The 26747-nt window shown below is 36.1% G+C and overlaps 1 protein-coding gene across 18 annotated transcripts in view; it reads left to right on the forward strand.

The window, feature by feature from the left end:
- Positions 1-26747, forward strand: part of NAV3 (neuron navigator 3) — a 521462-nt gene that overhangs the window by 354722 nt on the left and 139993 nt on the right. For all 18 annotated transcript variants that reach the window (XM_072923966.1, XM_041713781.2, XM_041713789.2 and 15 more), the window contains 2 exons: positions 6040-6112; positions 9750-9927. In XM_072923966.1, coding sequence (XP_072780067.1) covers positions 6040-6112; positions 9750-9927 — 251 coding nt within the window. The remainder of the gene's footprint in view (positions 1-6039; positions 6113-9749; positions 9928-26747) is intronic.

Raw genomic sequence — 26747 nt, forward strand, 5'->3', positions numbered from 1 at the left:
ACTCCAACATGTGCATCAAAAATAACTTTATTTACTCATGAAGACATCTTGATTGCTTGCCTGAACCTCTGATCTTTCTAGAGCCTGCAACTGAGACCAGATCACTGTCACTTCACCTACTGAGTAAGCAAACAGAACTCCAAAGCTCATGTGTCTCTTTACATGACTGAATTCTGTTTAAATCAGACAAATAGTATCTGCTTTTACGTTTTTAAATTTTAATAATTTTATACAAAATGTGAATTGTATATATTTAGTGTCCAGGTTACTACCTGCGAAGCATGAAATTTATTTAATTTTGACTCTACTACTGTTTCATAACTTGAAAAAGAAGGTGATGTGGAACAAGAATAACATATTTTCTAATTCTGCATTCATTTAAATCATCCACAAATTGTATTACTGATGAATATCCATGCAAGAGGAAGATTCAAATGCATGTCTCTCAACTCAGGTTAATACTCTGAGAACATTTAGGAAGAAACATGTCGGTAAAGTGTGTTTGAACTACAGTTATTGTGACACATACTATATTGAACCATAATACCAATCTCAAAGGAGTACTATTTATTATTTGCAATTAAAAAGAAAAAAATAAAGCACTAAATACTGAAGAGTTTTGTGGAGTTTCTGTTCTCTGGAAAGTGAGTATGTATGTGATTCTCTGGATTTCTGTGGAATACTGTCTCCATGGATGTCCTTAATCAACCATCAGGAACATTACAAAACTTCTACAGGGAAAATCCTTTGCCAAATTTTATCTGGGAACTGGGTCATGAATCGGAATATCAAAACACACACGTGGAACTGTGGAAGATAGCACTGAATGAAGTGATAACAGAAATTATTGTTTTATTTTTGCTGCCAAAATAATCAAGAGTATGTAAGAGCATATATGTGTAGAAACTCTATGTGGTTACAATAATTTGTTGTTTATATAAAGCTGTCCCATTCTTCAGGAAGAATCCATCTCAAAGGAGGTGAACAGTGACTAACTTGTGTGTCTATGTGTTCTTGTAAGCTATATTGTCCTAAACTTAATAAGAGAGAGTTAGTCAAAGCAAGATGTTTTTTGATCTTATACACCCAGAGAAACATCATGCTGTTAGTCATAGTTACATGTCTTTTGAGAATCCCACAATTAAATTTATTTTTGCAAGCGAAGAAAGTGTCTTTCAGACAAAGGAGATCAAAATTAATTTTGGCAACAGCAAAAATAATAGGAATAAATAGACATATTCTATGTGTTGAGTAGCTGGTCAGTACATCCCACAAATGAACTCTTGCTGTAAGTCAGCTGGGTATTAAGTGCTCCTACTGTGCAAGTCCCCCATTCTGATTTAGTGATTTATTTCTGATTATAAATTTCAAATTGCTTTCACTCAAAAGCAGGCTACCCACAACTACAATATCATATGTGTCAACATATTTCCAATGTATCTTCTTTGCCTGCTACCTAATCTATTAATATTATCAGAGCTGTGACATTTCTGTTTATTTCTGCATTATCATATTAATTGTATCCCCTTCTATATCAGTGTAAAAATATATTGGAGATCACTTATGTTTATGGTGTTACGTATCCCAGGTGCTTTTTTCATGATGCTATGTGTATGAATACTGTCAGAAAGATCAGATTTATGAAGAAAGCTTTATATATTTTAAGCAAACCTATTAGGCCTAATGAAAAAGTATCAAATGGTGTTACCTACCTGATGATGCCGGACACAAATTAATTCCTAAATTATCATCATCTTTGCCAAGTGTATCTTTACCCACAATGCTGGAGCTACATTTCAGAATTTGGCATAATATCCTTGAGTTTTGATAAGAAAGTGATTAGATTTCCAAATTAGGGGTTTTTTACCTCTGAAAAGCAATTTCATGTAGTGTTGATTGACTTGAAGCATGGTTAATTGAATAGCTAAGTGGCAAATAGCTATATGGCAATGAAGGTTTATTATATTTTTAATTATTTAACCTATTTGTTGTTGTTAAAGTTTTTACTGTTGAAGTTCTGCTATTCAATGTGCTGCATTTGTTCCACTCTTTTGAATCTTTAATATAAAAGAAGAGCCTTGGAATAAAATAAAAATCAGGGATTGACAGCAGTGGAGAACTTTATCAACAGCAACAGTCTGATCTTGGCAACATGTACCTGTACAAACAAATTTGCAAATTTGAGACTCATCTCTGTCATGACATGTAAGACTTGGAGTCAATTTGTATATCCTGAATTCTGTACTGTAATGAGTGATATCTTCTGCTACAATACCTTGTAGTTCTCATGATACAACTCACTATAATGATAAACATGATCTCTGCTATAAACTAGTTCCTTTTGCAAGCAAAATTCACTACAGAATTGTGGTCATATGTAAGGTATAAAATATGTCTGGTGTCTGTTGTGTTACACCACAAAATCTTCAGCCACTATATATGAGCAGCACAATTCTACACATACAGTGTCAGCTCTAGGAGGAGTTTTTTCCCAGTGAGTAACTACTTGTATAAACACGGACTTCAGGAATTCATACCACTCTTGATTGAAACAGTACCAAGGAATGGAAGCTGCTTGGAAACTCTTGGAACTTTTGTAATTGCAAAATTACTCTCATCTGTGAGTCAGTTTGAAGAAAAAGTGTTTGGGGCTGCTTGGGTTTGAGTTCAAAGAGTTCAAAGAATAACTGTGGTTTGCTAGGGCAAGAAGTAAGTAATTAAAACAATATTTAGAGACACACTGAGATCTTCAAAATGGGGGAATTTTAATGCTAGCATTTTCTAGACTGGAGTGGAAAGAAAGTGAAAATAACCCAAAAATGTATTAATGCATGTCTCGTTCAATCCCCTAAGAGTTTCTGAGAGATGTACAGTAACTGCAGTTATTATCAGAGAGCTGACTGCAAGAGCTGTTTTCTGACATTTTCAGGGTATTATGGGCTTGTGAGTTGCCACACCAAACTTGCTCAATTCACAAGTCAAAACAAGACTTTATTATAAGGCTAACAGTGCAACCCCAGTCTATTGTCTGAAAGTTGGCCACTGCTATTGCTTCATACACCCCTACCAAAAGGGTGACTTTGGACTCAGGGCTTCTGTTGCACTTCTCTTGGTGAACTCTGAAACCAAACAGAATTTGCTGTGTAGTTCTGCAGCATACTGAGTCAGTGGTGTTAGTGGGAATGATTCTTTTTTTCTGAGAGTTTGAGACGGGACTTCAAAGACACATGCTGTAAAAGTAAACACATAAATTAACCAGGTGCTGTTTCTATAGTATATTATTCACTAAATGTATGTGAAGGTTTAGGTAGTGGGCTTATTATTTACTATTATTCGGTATTGCAGATAGATACTGAGATGTTTTCACATTAGGGCTTAAACATCCTCCAGTGAACTAGGTTTTTGTTATACCTGTGGTCTCCTGAGCTACTGCGGAGGGGACATGCCCATTATCAAAAATTACTTGATTAAACTAGAATATGTGTTAGGAAATACTGTTCCAGTTATTTGAAGTTGGATGCTACTGATATACTGTGCTGATTTTTCGTTCTTTCTTTTTCTTTTTTATTTTCTCCTCCCTTCGGCTTCCAGTACTTACAGAGCAGAATTTCCCATCTTTGAAGCAATTAATACTGCTTTATGGTTGATTTGAAAGTCCAAAGACACAATGAGTTATATAGCTAATAGCCCACCAAATCTTCATTTCTTTTCAATTTTTCAGAGCACAAAAATTTACATTCAAAATTTTTTCTTATGTAGTTGACATTGTTTAAAGGTTGAGTAGAAATATTCTCTTAATGTGCACTATTTTCTCAACTGATGCAGGGGTTTGGTTGAACGCAGAGGGCTGAGCCAGCCCAGTGCCTTGCCACTGCCACCAGGAGTGGCACCATCTGCCTTGTCCCTCCTTGCCACCTCCCTTTTCCTCTCCCGAGCCGCACTTTACTCAGGCTGGGACACACCCTCCCCTCTGCTGGCTCCTGCACTTATCTGGCTGCAGGGAAACTGGAATGACTGAATCCCTTTGCCTTTTTGCTGGGTGAGTTCTCTGCTCGGAGCCAGCTCCTGGTGTGCTCAGAGAAGCGCTGAAGCCCAGCAGCAGCAGGGCCCTCACACCTGGGAGGAGGAGGAGGTGAGGAAGAATCAGATCTTCCTATTTTAGCCCCAGCCAACTTGCAACTGATTTAGCTGTGTCACTTCTCTATGTATTAACAAAATTACCTAGGTAATTTGGGTTTTTTCCTTGGTGTAAAACTACATAAACATTTAAGAAAATGACAGTTAATGCCTAGATTGCTGCAGTGACTGTGCTGGGCCAGAGCTGGTGTAATCTCATTGATTTTAGGATATTTATTCCATATTCTAAGATGTGAAAATTGGTGACACCCACCAAACTGATTTATGGAAACTGTATGGTAGACCCCAGTCATTTAGTAAATTTCATTAGTTTAACTGCAGACTTTGAGTTTTGGTTTTCTTCTGTAATGGACTCAGTAAAAAAAATAGTTTATAATTTACTGTAAATTTTAGCATGCCCTTGAAATCAAGGTTTGAAAAGACTTCTAAAAATATATTTAGTAGTATATTGACCTTTTTTGTCTTGAAGTGCACATCTGTCAGGTATTTATAAATTAATACATTTACACCCATGGATCAAGACATTCTGTAGACTTGCAATTCATATTTCTAGGGTCAGTATTTAAAAAAATATTTATATCTTTTTATCTACTCTTTTTACCATTTCCAGGGAACAATGGCAGAACTCCAATATAGAAAGATGTCTTTGATAGTCACTTTCCTAGGTGTGAAAAGATACTGCCAAGGATGAAGTAGCTTTCATTCAAGGAGTGAATTTACCCTTAATGTTTTGATGGTTGAAAACCATTGAAATGAGACTTTGTAAAATGTGTAAACATTCAAATAAAATAACTGCATGGACTTGAGCTAATGCAGCTTTATATTTTTAGTGTTTAATATTATTTGCTTTATTTTTAATGTTTTCCAATGGTAATAGATTTTTAAAATAAAGTTCATTTTTTTTTTATTTTATTAGTCCTAATTGCCTTGAAATAAATGCATCAACCTAAAGAATTATTTTAAAATCAAACCTGTTGAAGCCACTTGAAACATAACACATCTCTATACATAATTTTTCTGTATTCATAGCAGCATATTTGTAGAAAAAAATAGTCATTTTTATGTTTATAGCTGATTATTCCTTCAGAGGTCCTGGAAGGACTGGGGTAATCAGTTGAGGATGGTGACTCAAGAATGTTCTGGAACAGCCTGTCTCTATCATGTATTAGACACATAAAAGCAGTCTAATTCTGTGATTATTCATTTTAGAGGCAGAAGTTTTATCCTTTTATTGATCTACATTTATGCTACATTTTTGTATATAATGCTCTTTGTGGTAGCTGTAGGTTTTTTCTAAATTACCAAGAGAAGCCAGCACCATATTCTTTACTAAGCAAAAACTCTTCTGAGGAGCATAAACAATAAATAAATTAAATTTATTTATGTATTTTTGAAGGAAAAAAGTTAGAGGAACACCACTAATGAGAGTGATACCATTTTCACAGAATCCTACATCGTCCCAAGCAAGTACCTTTACTTACACTGTTGGAGGTTTCTGCTTACATTTTTTAGTAAACTCAGCTGCTCACATCTCCAGACATATGTTCAGTGTCCAGCTCTCTATGAGTGCTTTCACTACTGCTTGTCTGTAGCATACAAAATCCCAGTTTTATGTTAACTAGGTGGGTTGCTGAGTTTTGAGCATGCATTCTAGATTGGGCATTTGTGAATTGTTTTTAAGCACCAAAGTGGACAATGAAAGCTTTATCTCGATTGCCCAATTAGCAGTAATCATTCTTGCTAAACTTTGATAAAGAGCTGTAGTATGCAATGAATGTAAAGTATTCATTCCTGAGTAGTTGTGGGGTTTTTTTTTGGTTTTTTTTTTTTTTTCCCTCTCCCAACATTTCTGTGTTTTGTAAAATAGTCTTATCCTGCTTGTTATTTCTATTCATGTTGCAGATTGAGAATGTTGATGTCTGCCTTAGCTTTCTGGCAGCCAGAGGCGTAAATGTCCAAGGTCTTTCTGCAGAAGGTAAGAGAAACAAATAATCAGAAAAAATAACAAGATTTTCTCCTGAAAGCTGAATTTCTTAACACAAATCACCTGCTCCTAAATACCAAGCTCCAGCTGTCTTGAACAGCATGCAAATATACATTAGTGATAACAAGTGAGAAAGTTTCTTTTAATTTTCCCTTGAAATTGAACCAAGAAATGCAATGTTTATGAAGTTTGAGACAATGTTTTAAAACAATATTTTTTCAATGGTATTAATCTTTTCATGTTACCTCCACAATATTGGGTAGGCACAGAACTTCCCGAGCATACTTTTTTAAACTTGTTCATATATTTGATTCAAAACAGCAAACAAGAACATAAGAATCTTGCCCAGTGAAATAAACCCAGGGAAGACTATTTGTTTCAGCAAATTTATTATTAGTAGTAATGCTGTCCAGATGAGTCTGAAAATTATAGTATTCCTTTGATGTCTCTTATTAAGTTAAAGAGTGAATGGTTTTGCTGCTTCAGTTATTCTGCTGTATTAGTCACCTTAAATGATTGCCTAACGTAGTTGCAACTAAATTAATAAATAAAAAACATTAAAAATATCAGTTGTCGTAATTATTATGTAATATTGCCTTGTTCATGTAAGAGGCAAGTTATTTAATAAAATGTATATGTCTTTGTCCTGTAGCAGTTCTGCAAGGTGCTGCTCACCTTTGACCTCTATGGCACCTGAAGGTAACAGGTCCAGAGATGCAACCCTGTATTTTTATTTTGCTTGTAGCACAAATAAAAGCCGGAAGGATTTTTTTCTCCAGAGATGATAATTTCAGTTGAATTCTAGAAGATTCATGGAGAAAAAATTTGGAAAGCTAACCACTATTTGATTTTTAAATTAATTCAGAATTACCATCTTTTACCATATGAACCTACTTAGGATTTTAAACATGCAACACAGACATTATATCTACTATCTATTCACCTTGACTGTCAAACTGTGAAAAGCTCCCCTAGCAATTTAAGAGAACCTTTGTGTGTACTTGTAGATATCTTGTTGCAAGAGAATACTGAAAGTTTGCGTGCACTCATTCACCTCAAGGCTATTCAGAACCAGAATTTCTAGAGCAGCCTATTTTTACTTTCATATAAAGTATTAATTAGATGTGTGAGTAGCATGGATTTATTTTATGAGGATATTCATCATTCTTTAGTACCTTGACATAGTGCATGATATATTTTCTATACTTTATAAAACAAGAATCTGTCTGCATTCTGAAATGCCTTTATTCCTACCTTTGTTTTGCTTTGGGAAATAATTTTAATATATTTAACTTAATATATTAAATTCATATACTACTAAAAGCAATACTACTACATAGGACTAAATGCTAAGACTATGTTTTAAAATGCTCTTTATTCTTCAAAACCAAATTTTAACATTTAGTGCTGAAGTAAGATTAAAATTAATTCTGCTGTTACACAGTTGGTCATGAATCTGGAGTAAATCCACTATCTTCATAATGATATTCTCAAAAATACTGCAGAGGTGTGATTTCCTTAAATATACCATTTTTACTGTGTATAATCCTGAATATTACAATTCTTTAGGGGGAGAAGAAATTTAGTTTCTTGTAATAAGCTTTGGTAAATGTGTCTTGTTACTACTGGGTCATTTATTATTGACCTGAGAGGTTTTTGAAAAATAAACCATCAGCTTAAGAAGTTTTGAAGATTTCACAACCAGTTTATGACCTCATTATGACAATTGAACAAAGAGGTCTAGAAAAAAAGTAATTTTCAAATCTTGGCTGCCAAATCTCTGCTTGAGAGCCTAGTTGATAAATAATAATCCAGTTGCTACAAAGAAAAACAATCCTCTCATTCTCCAAGTATATGTTTAGTACACATTAGAAGTTTCTGGATTTTTTGCTTGTGAGAAATCTTCTAACTTTATTAAAAGTAATAAAGAAAAAGTTACTGATAACATCCTTCCCTAAAAATAGTAAAAATATATTAGCACAAAAAGAGCAAAATTTTAAAATTGAAAAATGTTGAGTGAGATTTAACAAAGGATTCTTCTTCTGAGCATTAATTGATGCAAAATGATAAGAATAAATAAACTGGTGTCATGTACTGACAGTCTTTTCAAATCAGAGCCACTTAAAATGGATAGTTATATGGGTTTTTTGGGGTGTTTTTAGGATAATTTTAAATACAAATTTTCTGTATTTCTTGGCAATGATCTTCCTTGAAACCAACATGACTGCAAAAGTCGTATTGCCTAAAAAGTTTACGTGTTCTGGGAGAGTTCTACATGTCTCTCGTGGTCTCATTGCTAATCAAAGATCCTGCAGCATCTTCACAGGGAAGATGAATTAAGTATGGCTGCTTAGAACAAATTTACATTTTTAGAAGTATATTCCAGTGTCTAGGATTAGGTTTGCTTTTGAAGAACAGGTTGTGAACATAAAAGCTCCAGTTTTTGCTGCCTTAGTATATGTATTAATGTTTCACCTAATCCTATTGAAAGAAAATTAATATTGTTTAAGAGACATGAAAATGACAGTAATTTTGTATAAACTCAACTTGAAAATTTGCCTTGGAAAGCTTTGCAGCACACACAACTCAGTATTTTGATTTGCAGGGAAGGCAGAAAGGTTGAGGCACTACATGTCAGGTTGCAAGTCTATAGGTCTAATAAAAACCTTTCACAAGGTGGTCAGTGCCAAAGAAAATTAATAATGAGGTTATGAGCATAGCTACATGCTGCAGATAATTTCATTAAAATCTTCTGAGGTTTCATTTTTGACACTGAGATCTTTTATCAGCAAAGAATAACAACATCCCTGTAAAATCTTCATCTCAGGCTAGGCAAAAGCTAAAAAAGAATTGGGAATCATAGTGATACTACCGGGATTCACCAGAATTGTATTCAGGTAGCTGTTTGGCCTTGTCAAAGCTGTAGCTTTTGTCTTCATTATCAGTAAGAGCAGTATAAAATAGAAAGCTGTAGAATCATGTCATTTGAAGGTTCAAAGATGTAATCATGAGCATTACAGTCATATTTTTTAAAAACAACCTTCCATTTATTTTCTTCTCTCATGTTTCCTGCACACATCTGTATTAATGGGTATGTTCTCACTGACAAGAACCATTACCATACAGTCTTTCTGATTTTTCTAGAACTCATGATTTATTACCAATGTGCACAGAATTTGTTCCAAAAGCAGTAAGAGCAATTTAAAGTCATGAGGTTTGACAGAATTTATATTTAATACTAGAAAGATTTCAGATTTTTCTGAAAGAGCTTTTCCTTAATGAGAATATTTGTACTTTGTTGGCACAGGAGTATTCATTTCAGATTATGTGCTCTATTTAAGGTTCGATATACTCTTGTTTATGACCATGCAAATGACTCATCATGAAGGCATTGTAGAGATAGTTTTTTATTGCTACACTGACATGTAAGATACCAAAAATATTTTAAAAAATATACTATCAGTGACTCCTAAAATGTCTCTGATATTATAGGTAAATTAAGAGATATAAGATATAAACATGTATAGCTATAGGTATGTACAGGCATATTTTAGTATGACTTTTACAAAACTGAAGTCTAAAAACAAAGTGTTTTCACTTCCTTTTCTCTTTATTGTTTTTTTAATAGAAATAAGGAATGGAAATTTGAAAGCCATTTTAGGGCTGTTTTTCAGTTTGTCTCGGTACAAACAGCAGCAACATCATCAGCAACAGTACTACCAGTCTTTGGTGGAGCTACAACAGCAAGTCACTTCGACTCCAGCTGAAGTCAGCCAGTCCAAAACACATCAAGATATGCAGTCAAGGTAGGTTAAAGAGTTATTTTTCTCAGGTGTAAAAGATTTTTATTTTTCTGTTTGAAAAAGAAAAAATTTGTATAAAAAATAAGCCATTTGATTTTTTTTTATCTATTTATACTGTGGTTTCAATGTATTTTTTTATAGTAAGCCTGCATTTCTTGGGAGTAGAGTTAGAGTAAGAGCAGAGAACAATACCAATTAGTTTTAGTTCCAATTTCAGTTAATTGGAACTAAAAATTAGGGCTTTCTTTTACTTTATTATTATTTTTTTCTGCCCATTGCACAATAAAAGGCTACTAGCACACCATGTGGTTAGTATACTGGTTGTTTTAATGTTTTCCTCACATACCCAGTTCCAATGAAAAATTTCCATATAAATGAAAAATTTCCAATAAATAACAAAACAGATGGAGAAAAGGCAAAATTAATACTTTCAATTATTATAAACGCATTCTATCCCTACATTCTGGTTTTTGAGGGCCTAATTCTGTTTAAATGTTTTTTACAAGGGAGAAGAAATAGCTTAAATATAGTTGGTTCTTTTAAGGGGGCAGTTTTTATTTAGTTTTAAGAACTACATGAACAATGGTTGCTGTAATTCAGCAATCATTGGAACCCAATAATTGCTGAATTACATTGCTTTCAGACTGCATCTGAAAATATATTTTCAGAAGGTTGCTTGAAGGCCACTATAGAAGAATGAGTTTGAAACACAAATATCTGTTTAAATGGAAAGAGTATTAACAATGGATATTTTATTGGTGAAATTTAAAAAAAGACAACTGTAGATCTTCATGAAAAGTTTTTCGAGTTTTGTTGTTGCTTTGTTTGGTTTAGTACTTGTTCCACTTTTTATATCCTTGTTTAAAACATTTTTTGTGGATTTACTGAACAACTGCATGTCAAGAATGTGGTAAGTCAATGATCTAGATTGGATTAAAAGTATCAGACTAATATATTGAGATTCTGGTTCTTAAGTCTATTGATATATAAATTACACTTTCATGTATATAATAAACGTATTTCTTCTTCAATGGACTTTTAACACTTCAGCCTGATAGAAATCTGTATCTTGGAAATAGAATTATTTTAAAAATACATTTTGGAGGAAAATGTTGCTAATAGAATTTTAATTACCTCATTTGATGCAAAAATAAGATACATATGTTTGGCTGGGTTATTATGAAGTGAAATGCTTTTCTTTTCTCTGCTGCTGAAAATTAATGTCTTTGAAGGTTTTCCCTGTGAAGTATACTTTTAACATGTAACCTAGGAAATTATGATGGAGTCCTTGAAAAGTCTGACCATTCTCAACATTTTCCAAAGCTGAATTTCTCCTTTATGGAGCATATTTAATACTGCATGAGAGAGTAACATCTTGTTATTCAGGAATTAAGTGTTCACAGCTTTAATCAAGGGAATTAACAGCTTAGCCAGCTTCCTTTAAATACCTTTGGTTACTAGTTTTTTGTTTTTTTTTTTTTTTAATTTAGTGAAAGAACTGAAACATTTCCTGATTTTATAATTTATCCATGGTGAATTTTTAATAACAAAAAAAAATTACGGTGTTCCTTTATACATCATGACTATTGCAAGAGTTTTTCCAGAAAAGCCTGGATAAAGCAGGTTTTTTACTATTTGGATTATGATGATTCCACATGGTAGGCAAAGACGTGGTGAATCTTTTATTAAGCTTTCCATTATAATTCCCTGAGACCTCATGGTCTTTCTGCACTTTTTTATCCCCTTCTATTTTGCTGTGTTAAAACATGCTTCATTTATAAAAAAGGCAATTATTCCATGTCCCAGATCCTCCACATTTATGCTTTTGTAGAGTGACATCTAAGGCTGGTGTAAAAACTTTCATCTTCCATCAGTGTACTTTAAACTTTCCACCTTAATGTAGGAGTTTAAAACAATTTATTCTTTGATTAAATTTCTGTTCATTGCTAGGTTTCAGAGGTAAAATATTTCTGTGTAAATAATTACCAGACCAAGATTGATGCCATCTTTCTTACTTCTTATCTGTAAACTGAAAGCAAGATTTTTTCTGTTTGCTTTCACATACAGAGAAGCTTGATGCTTGTTACTATAAAGCCTGTATTACCTGAGGGAGTATGGTTTCTTCTATCCATATATTTTTCATTTAAGTCTTTAAGGATAAAGAAAGGTGCCTATCGTAAACTTTCTCCTATGTGAAAAGTTTCTATCTTATACTAAAAATATAAATACATCTAGTATTGTGAGCTGCTGGCAAAACAAGAAGCCCAGGAACTTAGAAACAAACAGAAATACAATTTTTTTTTCAATACTAATTTTCTTTTTTTTTCATTTTTTGAAGTAATATAAAAAAATTACAGAATCACAGAATCACAGAATAATGAGGTTGGAAGAGACCTCTAAGATCATCAAGTCCAACCTATTCCATAACACCACAACTAGATTATAGCACCAAGTGCCAAGTCCAGTCTTTTTTTAAACATATCCAGAGATGGTGATTCCACCACCTCCCTAGGAAGACAATTCCAGTATTTTATTATTCTTTCAGTGAAAAAATTTTTCCTAATATCCAACCTAAACCTTCCCTGACGTAGCTTGAGACTGTGTCCTCTTGTTCTGCTTGCTGCCCGGTGGAAGAGATCAACTCCCACCTGTCTACAACCTCCCTTCAGGAAGTTGTAGAGAGCGATGAGGTCTCCTCTAAGCCTCCTCTCCTCCAGACTGAACAACCTCAGTTCCTTCAAATGTTCCTCACAGGGCTTGTGTTCCAAGCCCCTCACCAGCCTCGTTGCCCTACTCTGGATGCGCTCAAGCATCTCTATGTCCTTCCTGAACTGAGGGGCCCAGAACTGGACACAGCACTCAAGATGTGGTCTCACCAGCACCGAGTATAGGGAAGAATAACCTCCCTACTCCTGCTGGTCACACAATTCCTAATGCAGGCCAGGATGCCATTGGCCTTCTTGGCCACCGAGGCACACTGCTGGCTCATATCCAACCGGCTGTCGACCAGCACCCCCAGGTCCCTTTCTGTCTGGACACTGTCCAGCCACACTGTCCCCAACCTGTAACGCTGTAGGGGATTTTTGTGTCCAAAATGCAGAACTCAGCAATTAGACTTATTAAACTTGATGCTGTTGGACTCTGCCTATCCGTCCAATCGATCTAAATCTCTCTGCAGAGCCCTCCTTCCTTCCAACAGATCAACACAAGCTCCCAGCTTAGTATTGTCTGCAAATTTACTAATGAAGGACTCAATGCCCTCACCTATGACTTCTATAAAAATATGAAATAGAACTGGTCCCAGCACAGACCCCTGAGGGACACCACTGGTGGCTGGCCCCAGCTGGATGCAGCACTGTTCACCAGCACCCTCTGGGCCTGGCCATCCAGCCAGTTCCTAACCCAGCGAAGTGTGCTCCTGTCCAAGCCCTGGGCTGCCAGCTTTTCCAGGAGTATGCTATGGGAAACAGTATCAAAGGCCTTGCTGAAGTCTAAATAGACAACATTCACAGCCTTTCCTGCATCTACCAGACGAGTCACCTGGTCATAGAAGGAGACCAGGTTGGTCAGACATGACCTACCCTTCCTAAACCCATGCTGACTGGGTCTGATACCCTGGCCATCCTGTAAGTGCTGTGTGATAGCACTCAGCATTAACTGTTCCATTATCTTACCTGGTACTGAGGTCAGGCTAACTGGCCTGTAGTTACCAGGATCCTCCTTCCTAACTTTTTTGTAAATGGGTGTCACATTGGCCAGTTTCCAATCATCTGGGACCTCACCAGTGAGCCACGACTCCTGATAAATGATGGAGAGTGGCTTCACAAGCACATCTGCCAGCTCCCTCATCACCCTAGGGTGGATCCCATCTGGTCCCATTGATTTATAAATATCCAAGTGTCCCAGTAGTTCTCTAACTGCCTCCTCTTGGATAACAAGAGGACCATTGTGCTCCCTGGCACCACCTATCAACCCCTGAGGACAGTTGTCTTGAGGACAAGCTGCCTTACCACTAAAGGCTGAGGCAAAGAAGGCATTAAGCATTTCTGCCTTTTCCTCAGCTTTAGTTACTAGGTTGCCTGCCTCATCCAATAAGAATCTGAGGTTGGTTATACCCTTCCTTTTACCATAAATATATTTGTAAAAACATTTTTTATTCTTTTTAACAGAAGTTGCCAAGTTAAGTTCAAACTGAGCTTTGGCCTCCCTAAATTTTTTCCTACATGCCCTGGCAGGTCCCTTAAATACTTCCTCAGAAAGCAGTCCCTCCTTAAAGAGATGGTACTTTTTTTTTTATTTCTAAGTTCCTTCAAAACCTCATTTCTCATCCAGACTGGACGTTTGCCTCTTCGACTCATCTTTCAGCACACAGGAACAGTCTGTTCTTGTGCCCTCAAGATCTCTGCTTTGAAGCACACCTGTCTCTCCTGGACTCCTTTGTTTTCAAGGGCTCTTTCCCAAGGAGCTCTCTGAATAAGTCTCCTAAATAGGCCAAAGTCTGCCCTCTGGAAGTCCAGTGTAGAGTTCTTATTTATATTCCTCCTTATTTCACCAATTATCGAGAATTCTATAATTTCATGATCACTATGCCCCAAGCGTCCTCCAACCTCCACATCACCCACCAGTCCATCTCTATTTGTGAACAACAAGTCTAACATAGTCTCTCCCCTGGTGGGCTTGCCCACCAGTTGTGACAAAAAATTATCCTCCACACACTCTAAAAACTTTCTAGATTGCTGTTTTTCTGCTGTATTAAGTTCCCAGCAGATGTCTGGTAGGTTGAAGTCACCTACAAGAACAAGGGCTGATGATCCTGAAACATTGTTTAGTTGCTTATAGAATAAGTTGTCCACTCTTCATCCTAGTTGGGTGGACGATAACAGACTCCCAGTAGCATGTCAGCCTTGTTGGCCCTTCCCTTAATTTTTACCCATAGGGACTCAACTTCATCATCATTAGTTTCAATACCTATGACATCCAAAGCCTCCCTAATACAAAGGGCCACCCCTCCACCTCTTCTCCCCTTTCCTGTCTCTTTGGAAGAGCTTGTAGCCATCCAGTGCAGTGCTCCAACTATGTGAGTCATCCCACCACATTTCTGTGATGGTGACTACATCATAGCTCTGCTGCTGCACCATGGCCTCCAGCTCATCCTGTTTGTTACCCATGCTGTGTGCATTGGTATACACGCACCTCAGCTGGGCTACTGATTTCTCCCCTAACACAGTCTTACCATCCTTGGGCCTGCTTCCAGACAGCCCAGCTGCATCCCCTTCCCCCTTCAGACCTAGTTTAAAGCCTTCTCAATAAGGTCTGCCAGTTCATGAGCTTAAAACCTCCTACCCTTAACAGAGAGATGTATCCCATCTGATTCCAGTAGAGCAGGTGCCATAAAGGTTGCTCCATGATCAAAGAATCCAAAATTTTGCCAATGACACCAACCCTAGAGCCATTTGTTAATGATGTGAGTTCTCCTATTCCTTCCATCATTTTTCTCTGCCACCAAAGGGACTGAACAAAACACTACCTGTACACCTGTCCTATCAACCATTTGACCCAGTGGCCTAAAGTCCCTTTTAATCGCCTTGACACTCCTCTTATCCATTTCATCACTGCCAGCCTGGAGTATCAGCAGTGGGTAATAATCAGAGGACCGAATCAGCCTAGGAAGTCCTTCAGTGATGTTTTGCATCTGGGCCCCAGGGCGGCAGCAACCTTTCTGTGGGATGGGTCTGGTCGACATACGGCGCCCTCAATCCCCCTCAGAAGGGAATCACCCACTACAATTACCCTTCTTTTTTTCTTGACGTTGGAGGTGGTAATCCATTTTTTAGATGAGTCATAATTGAGAGGCTCACTGGGCAGATAATTTTCTTCTCAATTATCTGTCTGGCTCTCTAGATCCAGGGCCTCATACCTATTCTGAAGTGGCACCTGGCTAGGGGATGGGGGGCAGGAGGGATTTTTGTTATTACCTCCCCAAGCAGGGACCCATTTCCACTCCCCTTCATTTACCAGGTGCCCCTCTATTGCCTGAGAGTGAGACTCTGAATCCTGGTGGGTCTCCCTTAAAGATTTAAGGGCTGAACTCCACTAGTCTCTTTCTCTTTCACTATCCCTGATACTCCTTAGTCTTTTTCGTGGTTTGACACGTGGTTTGCATTTTCATGGGGCACTGACATTGTGCCAGTGTCAAACCATGACAGTCTTTTAACTTCCTCCCTAAGCTCAGCCACCAGCAAGAGGAGGTCGTTCACTTGTTCACACCGTAGGCAGGCCTTCTTCACAACACCCCCTGATACCACTGATAAGCTCAAACACTCGGGGCAGGAATGGGTCTGCACAGACACATCCTTTTTGGAGGGCTCTATTTGATCACATGCACTTGTACCAACCACATATTTTGACCGGGTTAAAACCATAGCTTAGGAGAAAGCCCAAGATCAAGCAAACAATGGAAACCCCTTACCAAACTCGCAAGAACCTGTGGCCCTGCCTGCTTGCCCTGCCTGCGCAAACTGCTGCGCAAACTGCTGGGACCTGTTTGCCCACTCCTGTTCGCTGTGCTCTGGGTCGCCGCCCTCCTCAGAGGCCTTTTATAACGAGCCACTCAGGAACAAAGAAGCTCCACCTCCTGCTCCTGAATGGCTCACAACACAATTAATATGAAATAATATTTCCCTTTCTAAGAAAAATGACATGTGAAAACAAGTTTTCCACAAATAGATGGGCGTATATAAATGTACACTGATGTGCCTTCTCTGTGGTGGACTTAACCGACACTTCTTTTCATAGCAGCCATTTAATTAAATTATTTTTCCCAATAAAATAAATAACTTGAAAAATTATTTTAAAATATTTACCAAATACCTTTCTAGTTTAATTATCCTAATAAGTAAATAAAAGCTTCTTTATAAAAAGAAGCCAAAATATGAATTTAAAAATAAAAGATTACTTTGGTGAGATTCATCTTGCCTCTTGCCCACTTTTTGCTGTCTGAAAGGTGGACAGGTAGCTTACATGACACCTCAAACTGATTTCAAGGATTGCTTTCATGCCAGGTGTGTCAGCAATAATTACAAAAGCAACCAACATAACTTAGGTGGGGGAAGCTCATAATTTAGAAGGTCCTGAGGAACTCACATGACTGCTCTATGGGACACTCAAAATCTTTAGATATTTTTGGCAAAAGTAGTTTCATACAGATACTGAAACCTACACATTTCACTGTACAGGGAATTTTGGAAAGTGATAAAATCTGTAGTGTATATTAACATACATTCTTCACACTGTCCATATGACATTAACTCAATAGATAATCTAACTGCTGTCAATCAAAAATGGAGTAATTTTACTTTTTGTCTGAAGTGCTGTTGATAAAACAAGCTGTTTTATCCTTTCATAGTAAATGTTAATTTTTATGTCTATTTATTATTAGACATTTATTGTGCAGGTATGTCTTTTTTATTACCATGTTGAAGTTCTGAATATAATTTTAAATTTCTAACATTTGTACCATAACGGTGGAAAGGTTTGGTATGCAGAAGCCTTAAGGCAGAAAATCCCTTACGTTGTATATTTTGGAAAAAATATTTGGCAAATGCACATAACAGAGAATAGTTTCTATTAAATTGACCTGTGGTCTTTTATTACCTAAAAATAGTCCTTTCAGATTTTTGAAAGGAAGAAGAAAAATTATCTTATTATGGCAGAAGCCAGATAATGAATGTAGCTGCTAACACATGAATGGGAAGTTCATCTTTTTTTTAATAATGGCAAAACGCTTCAAACATAATTTGAGTAAATTTTCAAGGGTATTGTGAAAATCATCTTCTTACACTATGGGTGTTTTATTTTACTGGAAGACTCACACATATTTACTTTGCTGTACACCTGAGAAATAAAAATGTCTTTTTGACGCACTCTGTACATTTAAGTGCATTTGATATCCATGTGCTTGTATGTGTGCGTACATGTAAGCAAAAGCAAAATATATACACTGAAAAAGCGGGGTGCTTTATAATTTTTTAAAAATCTTCAGTAATCAGTCATATTTCATGTTGTACTTTAAATATTTGAAACTATGTCTTCATTTATATTAATAACTGAGGTTATTTTAGGTTAGAGTATTCTATGAGAAAAGTTACTGCTTCATTGCTTCCAGCTAATATATACTAAGCATATGAATTAATTTCAACTTTATTTCCTAAGAGGTAAAAAGCTGTTGTATTTTCTTTATTAAACAAATATGAGAAGTTGATGCCCTTCACTTTTTCCAAGAGAAATATAGATTATACATAGAAAGGCAATACCTCTGAGAAGTCACACGGAAAATAGTCAGAATACAGAGGTTAAGGAACACTGAGAAAGTTTTGTCTTTGTATGTGCAGGGCTAGCATCTAACTATTTTAATTTAAAAGACTGGTGCTCCTGGTGATGGTGGTGGTGATGATGATGGTGATGGTACTCACCCCCATATCTAGGTTATGATGTCCTCAGTAATGACCAATGTCTGTGATCATTACTGTGTCTGAACATTCCCACATGCCACTGAAGACAAGCTACTTTTTAGAGTATTTTAGCCCTTTGTCAACAAAAACTGAAACAGGCACCAAATGATATTAGGTCTCTACAGTTTTCATACACAAGTTGTTTTGTTAAGGTAAACAAACAGAAGCCATGGGGGAAGGTTATCATCAGAATATCACAGGACTGGGTGGATTAGATTTGTGCAGGAATAGGGAATTCAGAGACTAGTTGTCCTTGTGTGACTAGGAGACAACATTGACCAGGAATGTAACAAACCAATTTCAGGAGGAACTCATCTTTCCTAAGTGCAAAGTTTGCATGGGAGGATAATGAATCTCCTTTCACAGTTATCCAAGCTCCTTACAAAGTTACCCAAAACTGATCAGTGTGGCAGTACTCTAACATTCCTATTCCCATGTAAGCTGTCTGTGACCAACGTCAGAATTGTGAAAGCTGTACATAGAGAAGGCAGACAAGATTCTTCTTGTGAAAGAGTGCTATTTGCCTATCAAGTCCTATGGCCAACATTTCAAATTAAATGTAAAAGGGAGGAAGGGAGTGGATTTGTGATAAGTGAAATTGCCTTGCAAAAAGCATACTTGCTTTACGGAAGATGACAATTTTGTACCAGTAATTATAAAAACTCTGAAATTATTAGACTATTAGTGAAAAAATCTGCAGCAAATAAATAGTAACCAAAGGCAAAGAGTAGTTTTAGATGTGATTTCTGATTTCTTTTTACCCTAGAATATTCTGTATTCTTCCATGACTAAGTGTGGGAATTGAATATTTTGAAATCTGAAGTTGGCACTTCACTCTTTCCTTATGACTTTATTCAACTCTGAGATTTATATTTAAAAATACAGTGCTGGCGGCCTTATTTATATCTGTCAGTACAGACAGATGACAACAATGGCTACATTATATTTTTATGCTTCTCTTTGGTAGTGGATTCCATTATCAGAGCAATACATCTGTGGTGATGATCTTTCAACCACCCAGATACTAAGAGAAAACATATGTGGATGAAAGAAGTTCTTTCTCATTTACAGATTAGACACTAACTAATTTCAGTAAGCTGTCAGAAAAATTCCCCTAGATGGACAAGCTATTTTATCATGTACAGAAATTATGAGCACAGCTTGAGGTCCAGATGGATTTTGTTAAATTTACATTAAAAGTGCACCCTGGTTTTCCTGAGCATATAAACAAAGTTAGGTAGCTGATTTCTGCAGGCAGTTGCACATAGAACTACTGCAAGGAGCAGGGTTTCATGTTGCCTGCTGCTCAGAAGTACAACATGAGAAGAAATTAAGTATATTGGACATAGAGCTTATGCTGTGTGAAATACAATGATGAAAATGCAGTGGTTATGATTATGAATTGAAATAGATCCATGTCAGAATAGTAGGAATCTACATAGTAATCTTGGTTACATCACTCTGTTTAGAAAAAGGCTTTCATTTAAATATTTGGAAGGTTTAAAATAGGGTTACAGCAGTCTACACCAAGTGCATTGCACTGACGTAGGCTGGAAAATGGAAGCTGTGTGTGTTTGTTGGTTAATATATAGGAAAGTGATGAAAGAAGTCCCTCTGCTGTCCTTAGCTCATGCCATTGCTAGTCACTTGGTTTTGGTGAAGGGAAAGAGGCAGGTAGTTCCTGCTTTTCCCACTGTGGAATCCTTATCAAATCACTAATTCTGAAGAGAATAAAATTTAGGAAAATATTTGTTTCTTCTTTCTGTTCTTGGTTTGCTAGTAAGGATCTAAGTGCTATTAATCTAATCTCATGTATTTTTATATGTCTGGGAGATAATGCAGAAGGAGTTCCTTAATGTGATTGTTCTAGGATCTGCAGGAAGCTGACCTTTAAATGACCCTTAGGTATTTAATTTTATTTTAACCTTTTATTTTACCTTGCAAATCAGCTGTGGCCCCATTTTTTTCTGCTCCCCAAAGATGCAATTATTACAGTCCTCAAGATTCCAAATCACAGAAACTTCAGAAAGGAAGTTCATCATAATTGTCCTGAAGTCCAAGTAAATAAAGCATTCAGTGTATCACAGTGGCAAATGACTAACCTGTCTAATAACCTTCACACAGAAAAGACAGAATGAAGCAGTAGTAAGAATGTATTTTTCATATACTTCTTCCATGTAAACAATCCTCTCTAAGAAGATATCTAATAACATTTCTTCAGCTTAAAATAATGGGGGAAAGTGTGTTTCAAAGTGACATTCAGGGTCTAAAATAAATGTTCTTTTCTATAGTTATAATACACCACTCTATTGCATGCCTAGAGAGAAAATAAAAAATGTAAATTAAAAAGCATTTTTAGTCTCTTAATAGCATTTCAGATTTTTTTTTTAACTGCTCATCCTCTATTGACCATTTCACCACCAGTCCTTCTTAAACTGCTTGTATCTTTTACCTTCTTACACATTTCTGTAGGATGGATCCTTCAAACTTGTCCTTTACTGATTGGTATCTCCCCTTGTTTGTTGCACAGAGTTTTTTCTCCTTGCAAAGTACCTGATGTATGTCAGGACGCTTTCCTTGGGAACCTGTGGCATGCAGTTACCCTGGGTTCTTCTGCTTATAAATTACCTCTGTTCAAGCACAATAATTTTTCCCTGCCTCTTCTGCTGTTTGCAGTTCAAAATGCAACTGTCATCTTTTCTCATTTTGTTCTTGAAGTTTCGAAAGAGTGTTTTAAATCAGTTTAGTGGAAATTTAAATTTTGTACATTTCATATATTCTCATTGTCAGGCCTGTGGCACCCTTGCCACTCATTACTTTTTATATGTCAGTTTTGATGTACTTTGGCCATCATTTTCACTGTTGCTAATCCAGATCATGTAGAATTTAATGGGCAGTGTTCCATTCATCCTTGTAGCACTTGAATCCAATCTTTTTAATATTTCCTTCTGAAGGAATAGAAGCTTTAAAAATAAGTTAGTTTCCCTTCAGACATTCTTTGTTGCTCTACCCTCACTTTCTACTGAGATTCATTAGATCCTCTCATTCTTTGAAAATGAAATCTGATGCAAATGTCTATACATTTATTACTTTCCAGGACCTGCCACCAATTTAATTCTGACATCTTGTGAACATTGGAGGTTGCCTATAATTATTTGTATACAGCAAATGAAATTTCAATATATGTAAAATGCAAGCCATATTAGCACAGTCTTCATTCTTTTTTTTTTTTTTTTTTTTTTTTTTTTTTGGTCAGATGATAGGTAAAAAGCCTATTATGAAGCAAAATCTTCTTTCTTTGTTCCTATTTATTCCTTAATAAATTCCTTGATACCAACATGTGACCCAGTCTTTTCCTTGCATCTTACATTCATTTAAGTCATAGTTTTATATTTGTACTGTTACTTTTTTGCTTCTGTCAGTCCTTTTTATCATCTATTATATCTTATTATTTTCACAGACTGTGCAACAAATTTAATATTCTTCACATTGTGGATTTCCTGGTGTCAATTAATGAAATAACATTACAGATGGAAGCTGCTGTGAAGGACAATACTTTCTCTCTTAATTTACCAAAGAAACTCCAGAATAAAATCCATATAAATTCCAAAGAAGCATAGGCAGTGCTGTTTGATAATCATTGCCTTTGGAAAATAGATTAAATATAAGTGAAAAAAAGGGGATTTTTAATTCACTAGACTTACAAGAATTTATTTGTGTTTTGAAAATACTTAAGGGAAAATAGCTGAACTGCTGATAGAATCTTTTGTATTTTCTGTATATTACAAAGCATTTTACCATTTTAAAGTCAATCGGGAGACCAAACAAAATGTTTAAAAATGTCTTTTACTACCATCAATAGAAGCAGTTAACCATGTGATAATTTTTTGATTGATGCAGGTTTTTAGCAATCCTAGCCATACATTAGAATGTGTCGTGAATGTAGACTTTCTGGGAATCTATGGAAAGATTCAAGAGATAATTGACATAGATTTGAAGAAGTAAAACCAAGAGCATTTCTGTCACCTCCATTTCAATTTGCTCTAGGAAAAAACATTATTACAGTTTATTTTATCAAACCGTGAAGTAGAATGATGGCATTTGATTTTGTGCCGATACTCTCATATAATTTTGTTCTAGTATAAGATTATAAATGGTGTGGAGATAGGTCATAAAATGGTATAATTGGTCCCTAAGGGCCTAATCCTAGTTCTGGCAGCACACTGTAATCCGCTTGTCTAATTTGTTCAGAGAAAAATAGTAAGATTTAAAAGATGTTGTTTTAGGTGTGCTACAGGTTAGGTTAAGCACAGTAGTGACGTAGCACAGTGTCCTAAACCACAACACAGTTACTGCTAGATATCCATTTTATTTCTTTAATGTTGTGGTTCATGTACTCTTCCATTAAATTTCAAAAAATATTTATACTACAATACCAGGACAAAAGCAGAAAAGCTATGATCACCGTGTATTCTTTCTTATTAAAAGTCTTTGTATTCTGCAGAAACATAAAAATTGATGCAAAACTGGGTTATCTCCATTTTGGTTTATGACTTGTGAACAATAGGAATACATTTAAAACATAATTTTACTTGTACCTTCAAGCATGAATCATTTGGACACTGACTGCTTGAATAAGATGCCAGAAGTTCAAAGAGCAGAAAGGAGAAATGTCCAAATAATTTAAAACAGATGACAGGGTATGAGCTAGAACTACCTGAGTCATAGACATTTCCTCTTGTGAATGAAAAAAAAATAAAGTGTGTTAAATATATAATATACCACTATTTATAGATAATATACCTTTATCTATAAAATACGCATACATAAATAACATTTGTATAAATGTTAAATGTTTATATATGTAGCTATATAGATACATACGTGTAGATATGGTCATATATTAATTCACCAAGGCTGGACTAAAAGGGGAAAATAAATGTCTGAAAAATATTGTTTGTACAGAAAATCAAGGGGTTTTTTGTTTCTTCCTCAGTGCTTCTTGAAAGTGCATATGGGGAATCATGGATCTACCTGCCCAAACTGTTTGGTAGGGTGAGGGCTTGGAAACATTTGTTTCCTGTAGCATCTTTCCAGGCACACTTGGAATTTGGAGTCAGGTATACCTTAAAATGTTACCTCTTGTGCTTTTCAACCAGTAGGATGATGAGCTGCCAAATAGCTTATTTAAGAAAAAAAAATTTAAAAGGAAAAAAGGTGCACAGGGAAACTGAGATCTTCTGGGGAAATTTTTACATTGAAAAATAATTATTTTTAAACTAATCTTTTCCAGAGAATTGTTCTAACACAAAAGTCTTGAACAGCTCTGGAGTGCATTTAGACTAGAGACTAAATGCACTTTGTAAGATCAACAGCATTTTAAAATTCAAGTATGCCAGTAAGGAAGAAACAGTTTGATTATATTCTACAAAACCCTTCCCCTTTTTCTAATTTTAACATAGCGCATAGCTGGCATTTTAGAAGCACCATATGACTCATAATATTATAGGAAAATGACAGTGTGATGTAACATAATCCTATTGATCCTTTGGAAGACTTAATAAAAAGTATATGATATTCAGGGTGTCACTGCATGGGTTACTTTTTGAAGATGGAGGTTAAAATATTTTTAGCTTGATTCATGCTCTTTTCAGGTTTATAGAAGGTTCATCATTCAGTTTTATGTGTTAACCCACTTTCAAGGGCCTACTTATTTTTTGACATACTATATGGCAACAAGATAGAGTTTCTGGTAGTTTAGTCCAGCGTCAATCAAGCTGTTGCTGTCCTTCTGCATAGACTCATAGAATGATTTAGGTTGGAAAAGACCTCTTAAGTTCATCAAGTCCAGCTGCTAACCCAGCACTGCCAAGTCCACCATTAAAACCTGTCCCTAGGTGCCACATAATATTGTAGCCTATATTGATTTCCTAGTCTCCTCTACATCTTTTAAGACTGTTTTGTAACCATGTTATGCCTACGACTGAATGACCTCTATCTGTTCCCCATCCTGATGGAGCATGGTGCACAGGTCCCCAGTGCAGCTGACTGTGCTGCACAGCCACGTGCAGAGCCCTGGTTCCCACAACCAGTGAGCACAATACAGACATGGGGTTCTCCATCAGTACCTTGGGGTCAGCAACATCACTGTCCTTTCTTCTAAGCTATCTCTGCTGAACTGCCTTTCTGGGCAGTCTCGGGATGTTTATTCCTTTTTCTCACAGCAAAAGAAATATCCTAATTGTCACCATTTCATATCTGCTGTTATGACTAGTGTTTCCCTGGTTTGTAAAACAAAATATTGATGACTTCCACCCGGAAGAGTCCATATTAGTTTTGCAGAGTCCACATTATTGCTAAGATTTCAAATGCCTATATGCAATTTTACCTGTTTTGGACAGCATTTACTTCACTTCCCTTATGTGTTATTTGAAGAGGAAAGCTAAGCATGATGTCTGGTCCTGTGTACATGGTGTAGATCATCATCCATTTCCAGCAGTGGAAGGGGTCTTGTAAACCTGAGAAAGGGTAGACAGCTGAGAACCAGAGACCTTAAAACCCCTCCCTTTCCAGCCTTCTGACAAGTAAAGCCTTCCTTGTTCCGAATGCTGTAGCATTAAACTGGTACTGTCTGTTAAGATGCATTTACCGCTTTATTGCAGACACACACTTACTATATCATGGTGTGGATTTGTAAGCATTAAAAATAACTGCTTTAAGCAAAACAGTTTATTTTCCCTACTGACAGATGCTACCCACAGACAATTATCTGGTAGGGTAGAGTGCAGTATGTAAGTATTTGTTTATACATTTAAGGGGTACAGGGAGTGAGTAGGCTTAAGTCTAGTCTGAAACAGCATTGCAGTTCACATCCATGAAAGTGAGGTCAGCAACTGGGAAATGCATCCATGCAAAGCTTTCATGAACTCAACACATCCTGAGCTAATTGACAAGGAAAACCTAAAGTCATTAGGAACTTGATGCACCTGCTTTATGAGTTGATAAATCTTCTTTTTGCCTTTCTCTTGTCACATTACTTTGGAAAATAAATTTACTCAGTCACAGTGGAAATCATGTTTTAGAAATCACATTTTACTGACATCGACACTTTCATCAATGTCTGTCAAGCCTGTCTGGAAAGTTTGAAAGTAGTCTATAGGCTGATATCTCATGAATTTGCTAGTGGATGGAGTCCCAAGCAACAGCCACAGAAGGCAAGCATTCTAGCAAGCATTACCAGATAGGGATTTTATGTATTTATTGCTATTGAAAATATGTGGGTTAGTTTATCAACACTGAGATAAGGGTTTTGATCTTTCAATTTACTCTGGAATGTGTTGTTTGAGGTAGAAATGCTATGATACACTAAGGCACTGCAACCTACTTACTCTTTTTCCCCATCTTTCTGTGTTGATTGTACTGTGTATCATTCCACCTTTTACAGCATAAATGCACAAAGATTTTATTTGGCATACAATTTTTCTCACAAATCTCTTATTTTAGTCAACACAGATAACCAGCTATTCATTTCTAGATTCCTTCATTCTAGATTCCTTCAACTTAAATATGTTGGGAAAAAAAAAAAGAGAGAGAAAGATCTCATCAAAAGATGGGCTATTATGCTAGGCACAAATGTAGCAAATTCAGTAAAACAGCCTATGTCACATTTGCATTTACAAGTCCAGATATTTTTAAGAAATATAGCCGTAAGTGAAATATAATTCAATGTACTAAAAACTAGATAGATAAAAATACATAAAGCGTTATTGTTATGAAATTATGTTGGTGTTATTATAAGTAATATATTATATTATTATAACTGATATTATATACTATAATATCCACACAAGCTATGGTCATATAAAAAAGCAATTTCTCAGCATTACTCTAAAGATATATGTCAGAGAATTGAATGTTGCTTTTACATATTGAATTATTTCTTTTTGCCCTCTTTAGACTGAAGTACTCTTCTTACTTTTATATTCATCATGTGCAAATGTGCCATTTTTAGTTGGCAGAAAGAGGCAGCTCTGAACCCTTTGTTGGGGTTTAATTTAGTAAAGCAGCAATAATCTCACATCTCATTCCAGTCTCACATTGTCCCTTGGTTTATGCCTTCTTCTCACCCCTTTTTAGCACTTACCTGCTTTTTTACCTGACAGCTTCTCCCACCTGGTTTACACTCAGGTCTGGCTGCTTCAGTGGACTGGCAGAAATTGCTTAACACTGTTCAGGTGCTTTTTAAAAGTACTGCCAGTCTAAAGCTGGGACTAGAGCACTGTGGTTTCTGCTGCTACTCAGAATTATTGCTGG

The sequence above is a fragment of the Taeniopygia guttata genome, chromosome 1A (genome assembly GCF_048771995.1).
Source record: "Taeniopygia guttata chromosome 1A, bTaeGut7.mat, whole genome shotgun sequence".
NCBI classification, from domain to species: Eukaryota; Metazoa; Chordata; class Aves; order Passeriformes; family Estrildidae; genus Taeniopygia; species Taeniopygia guttata.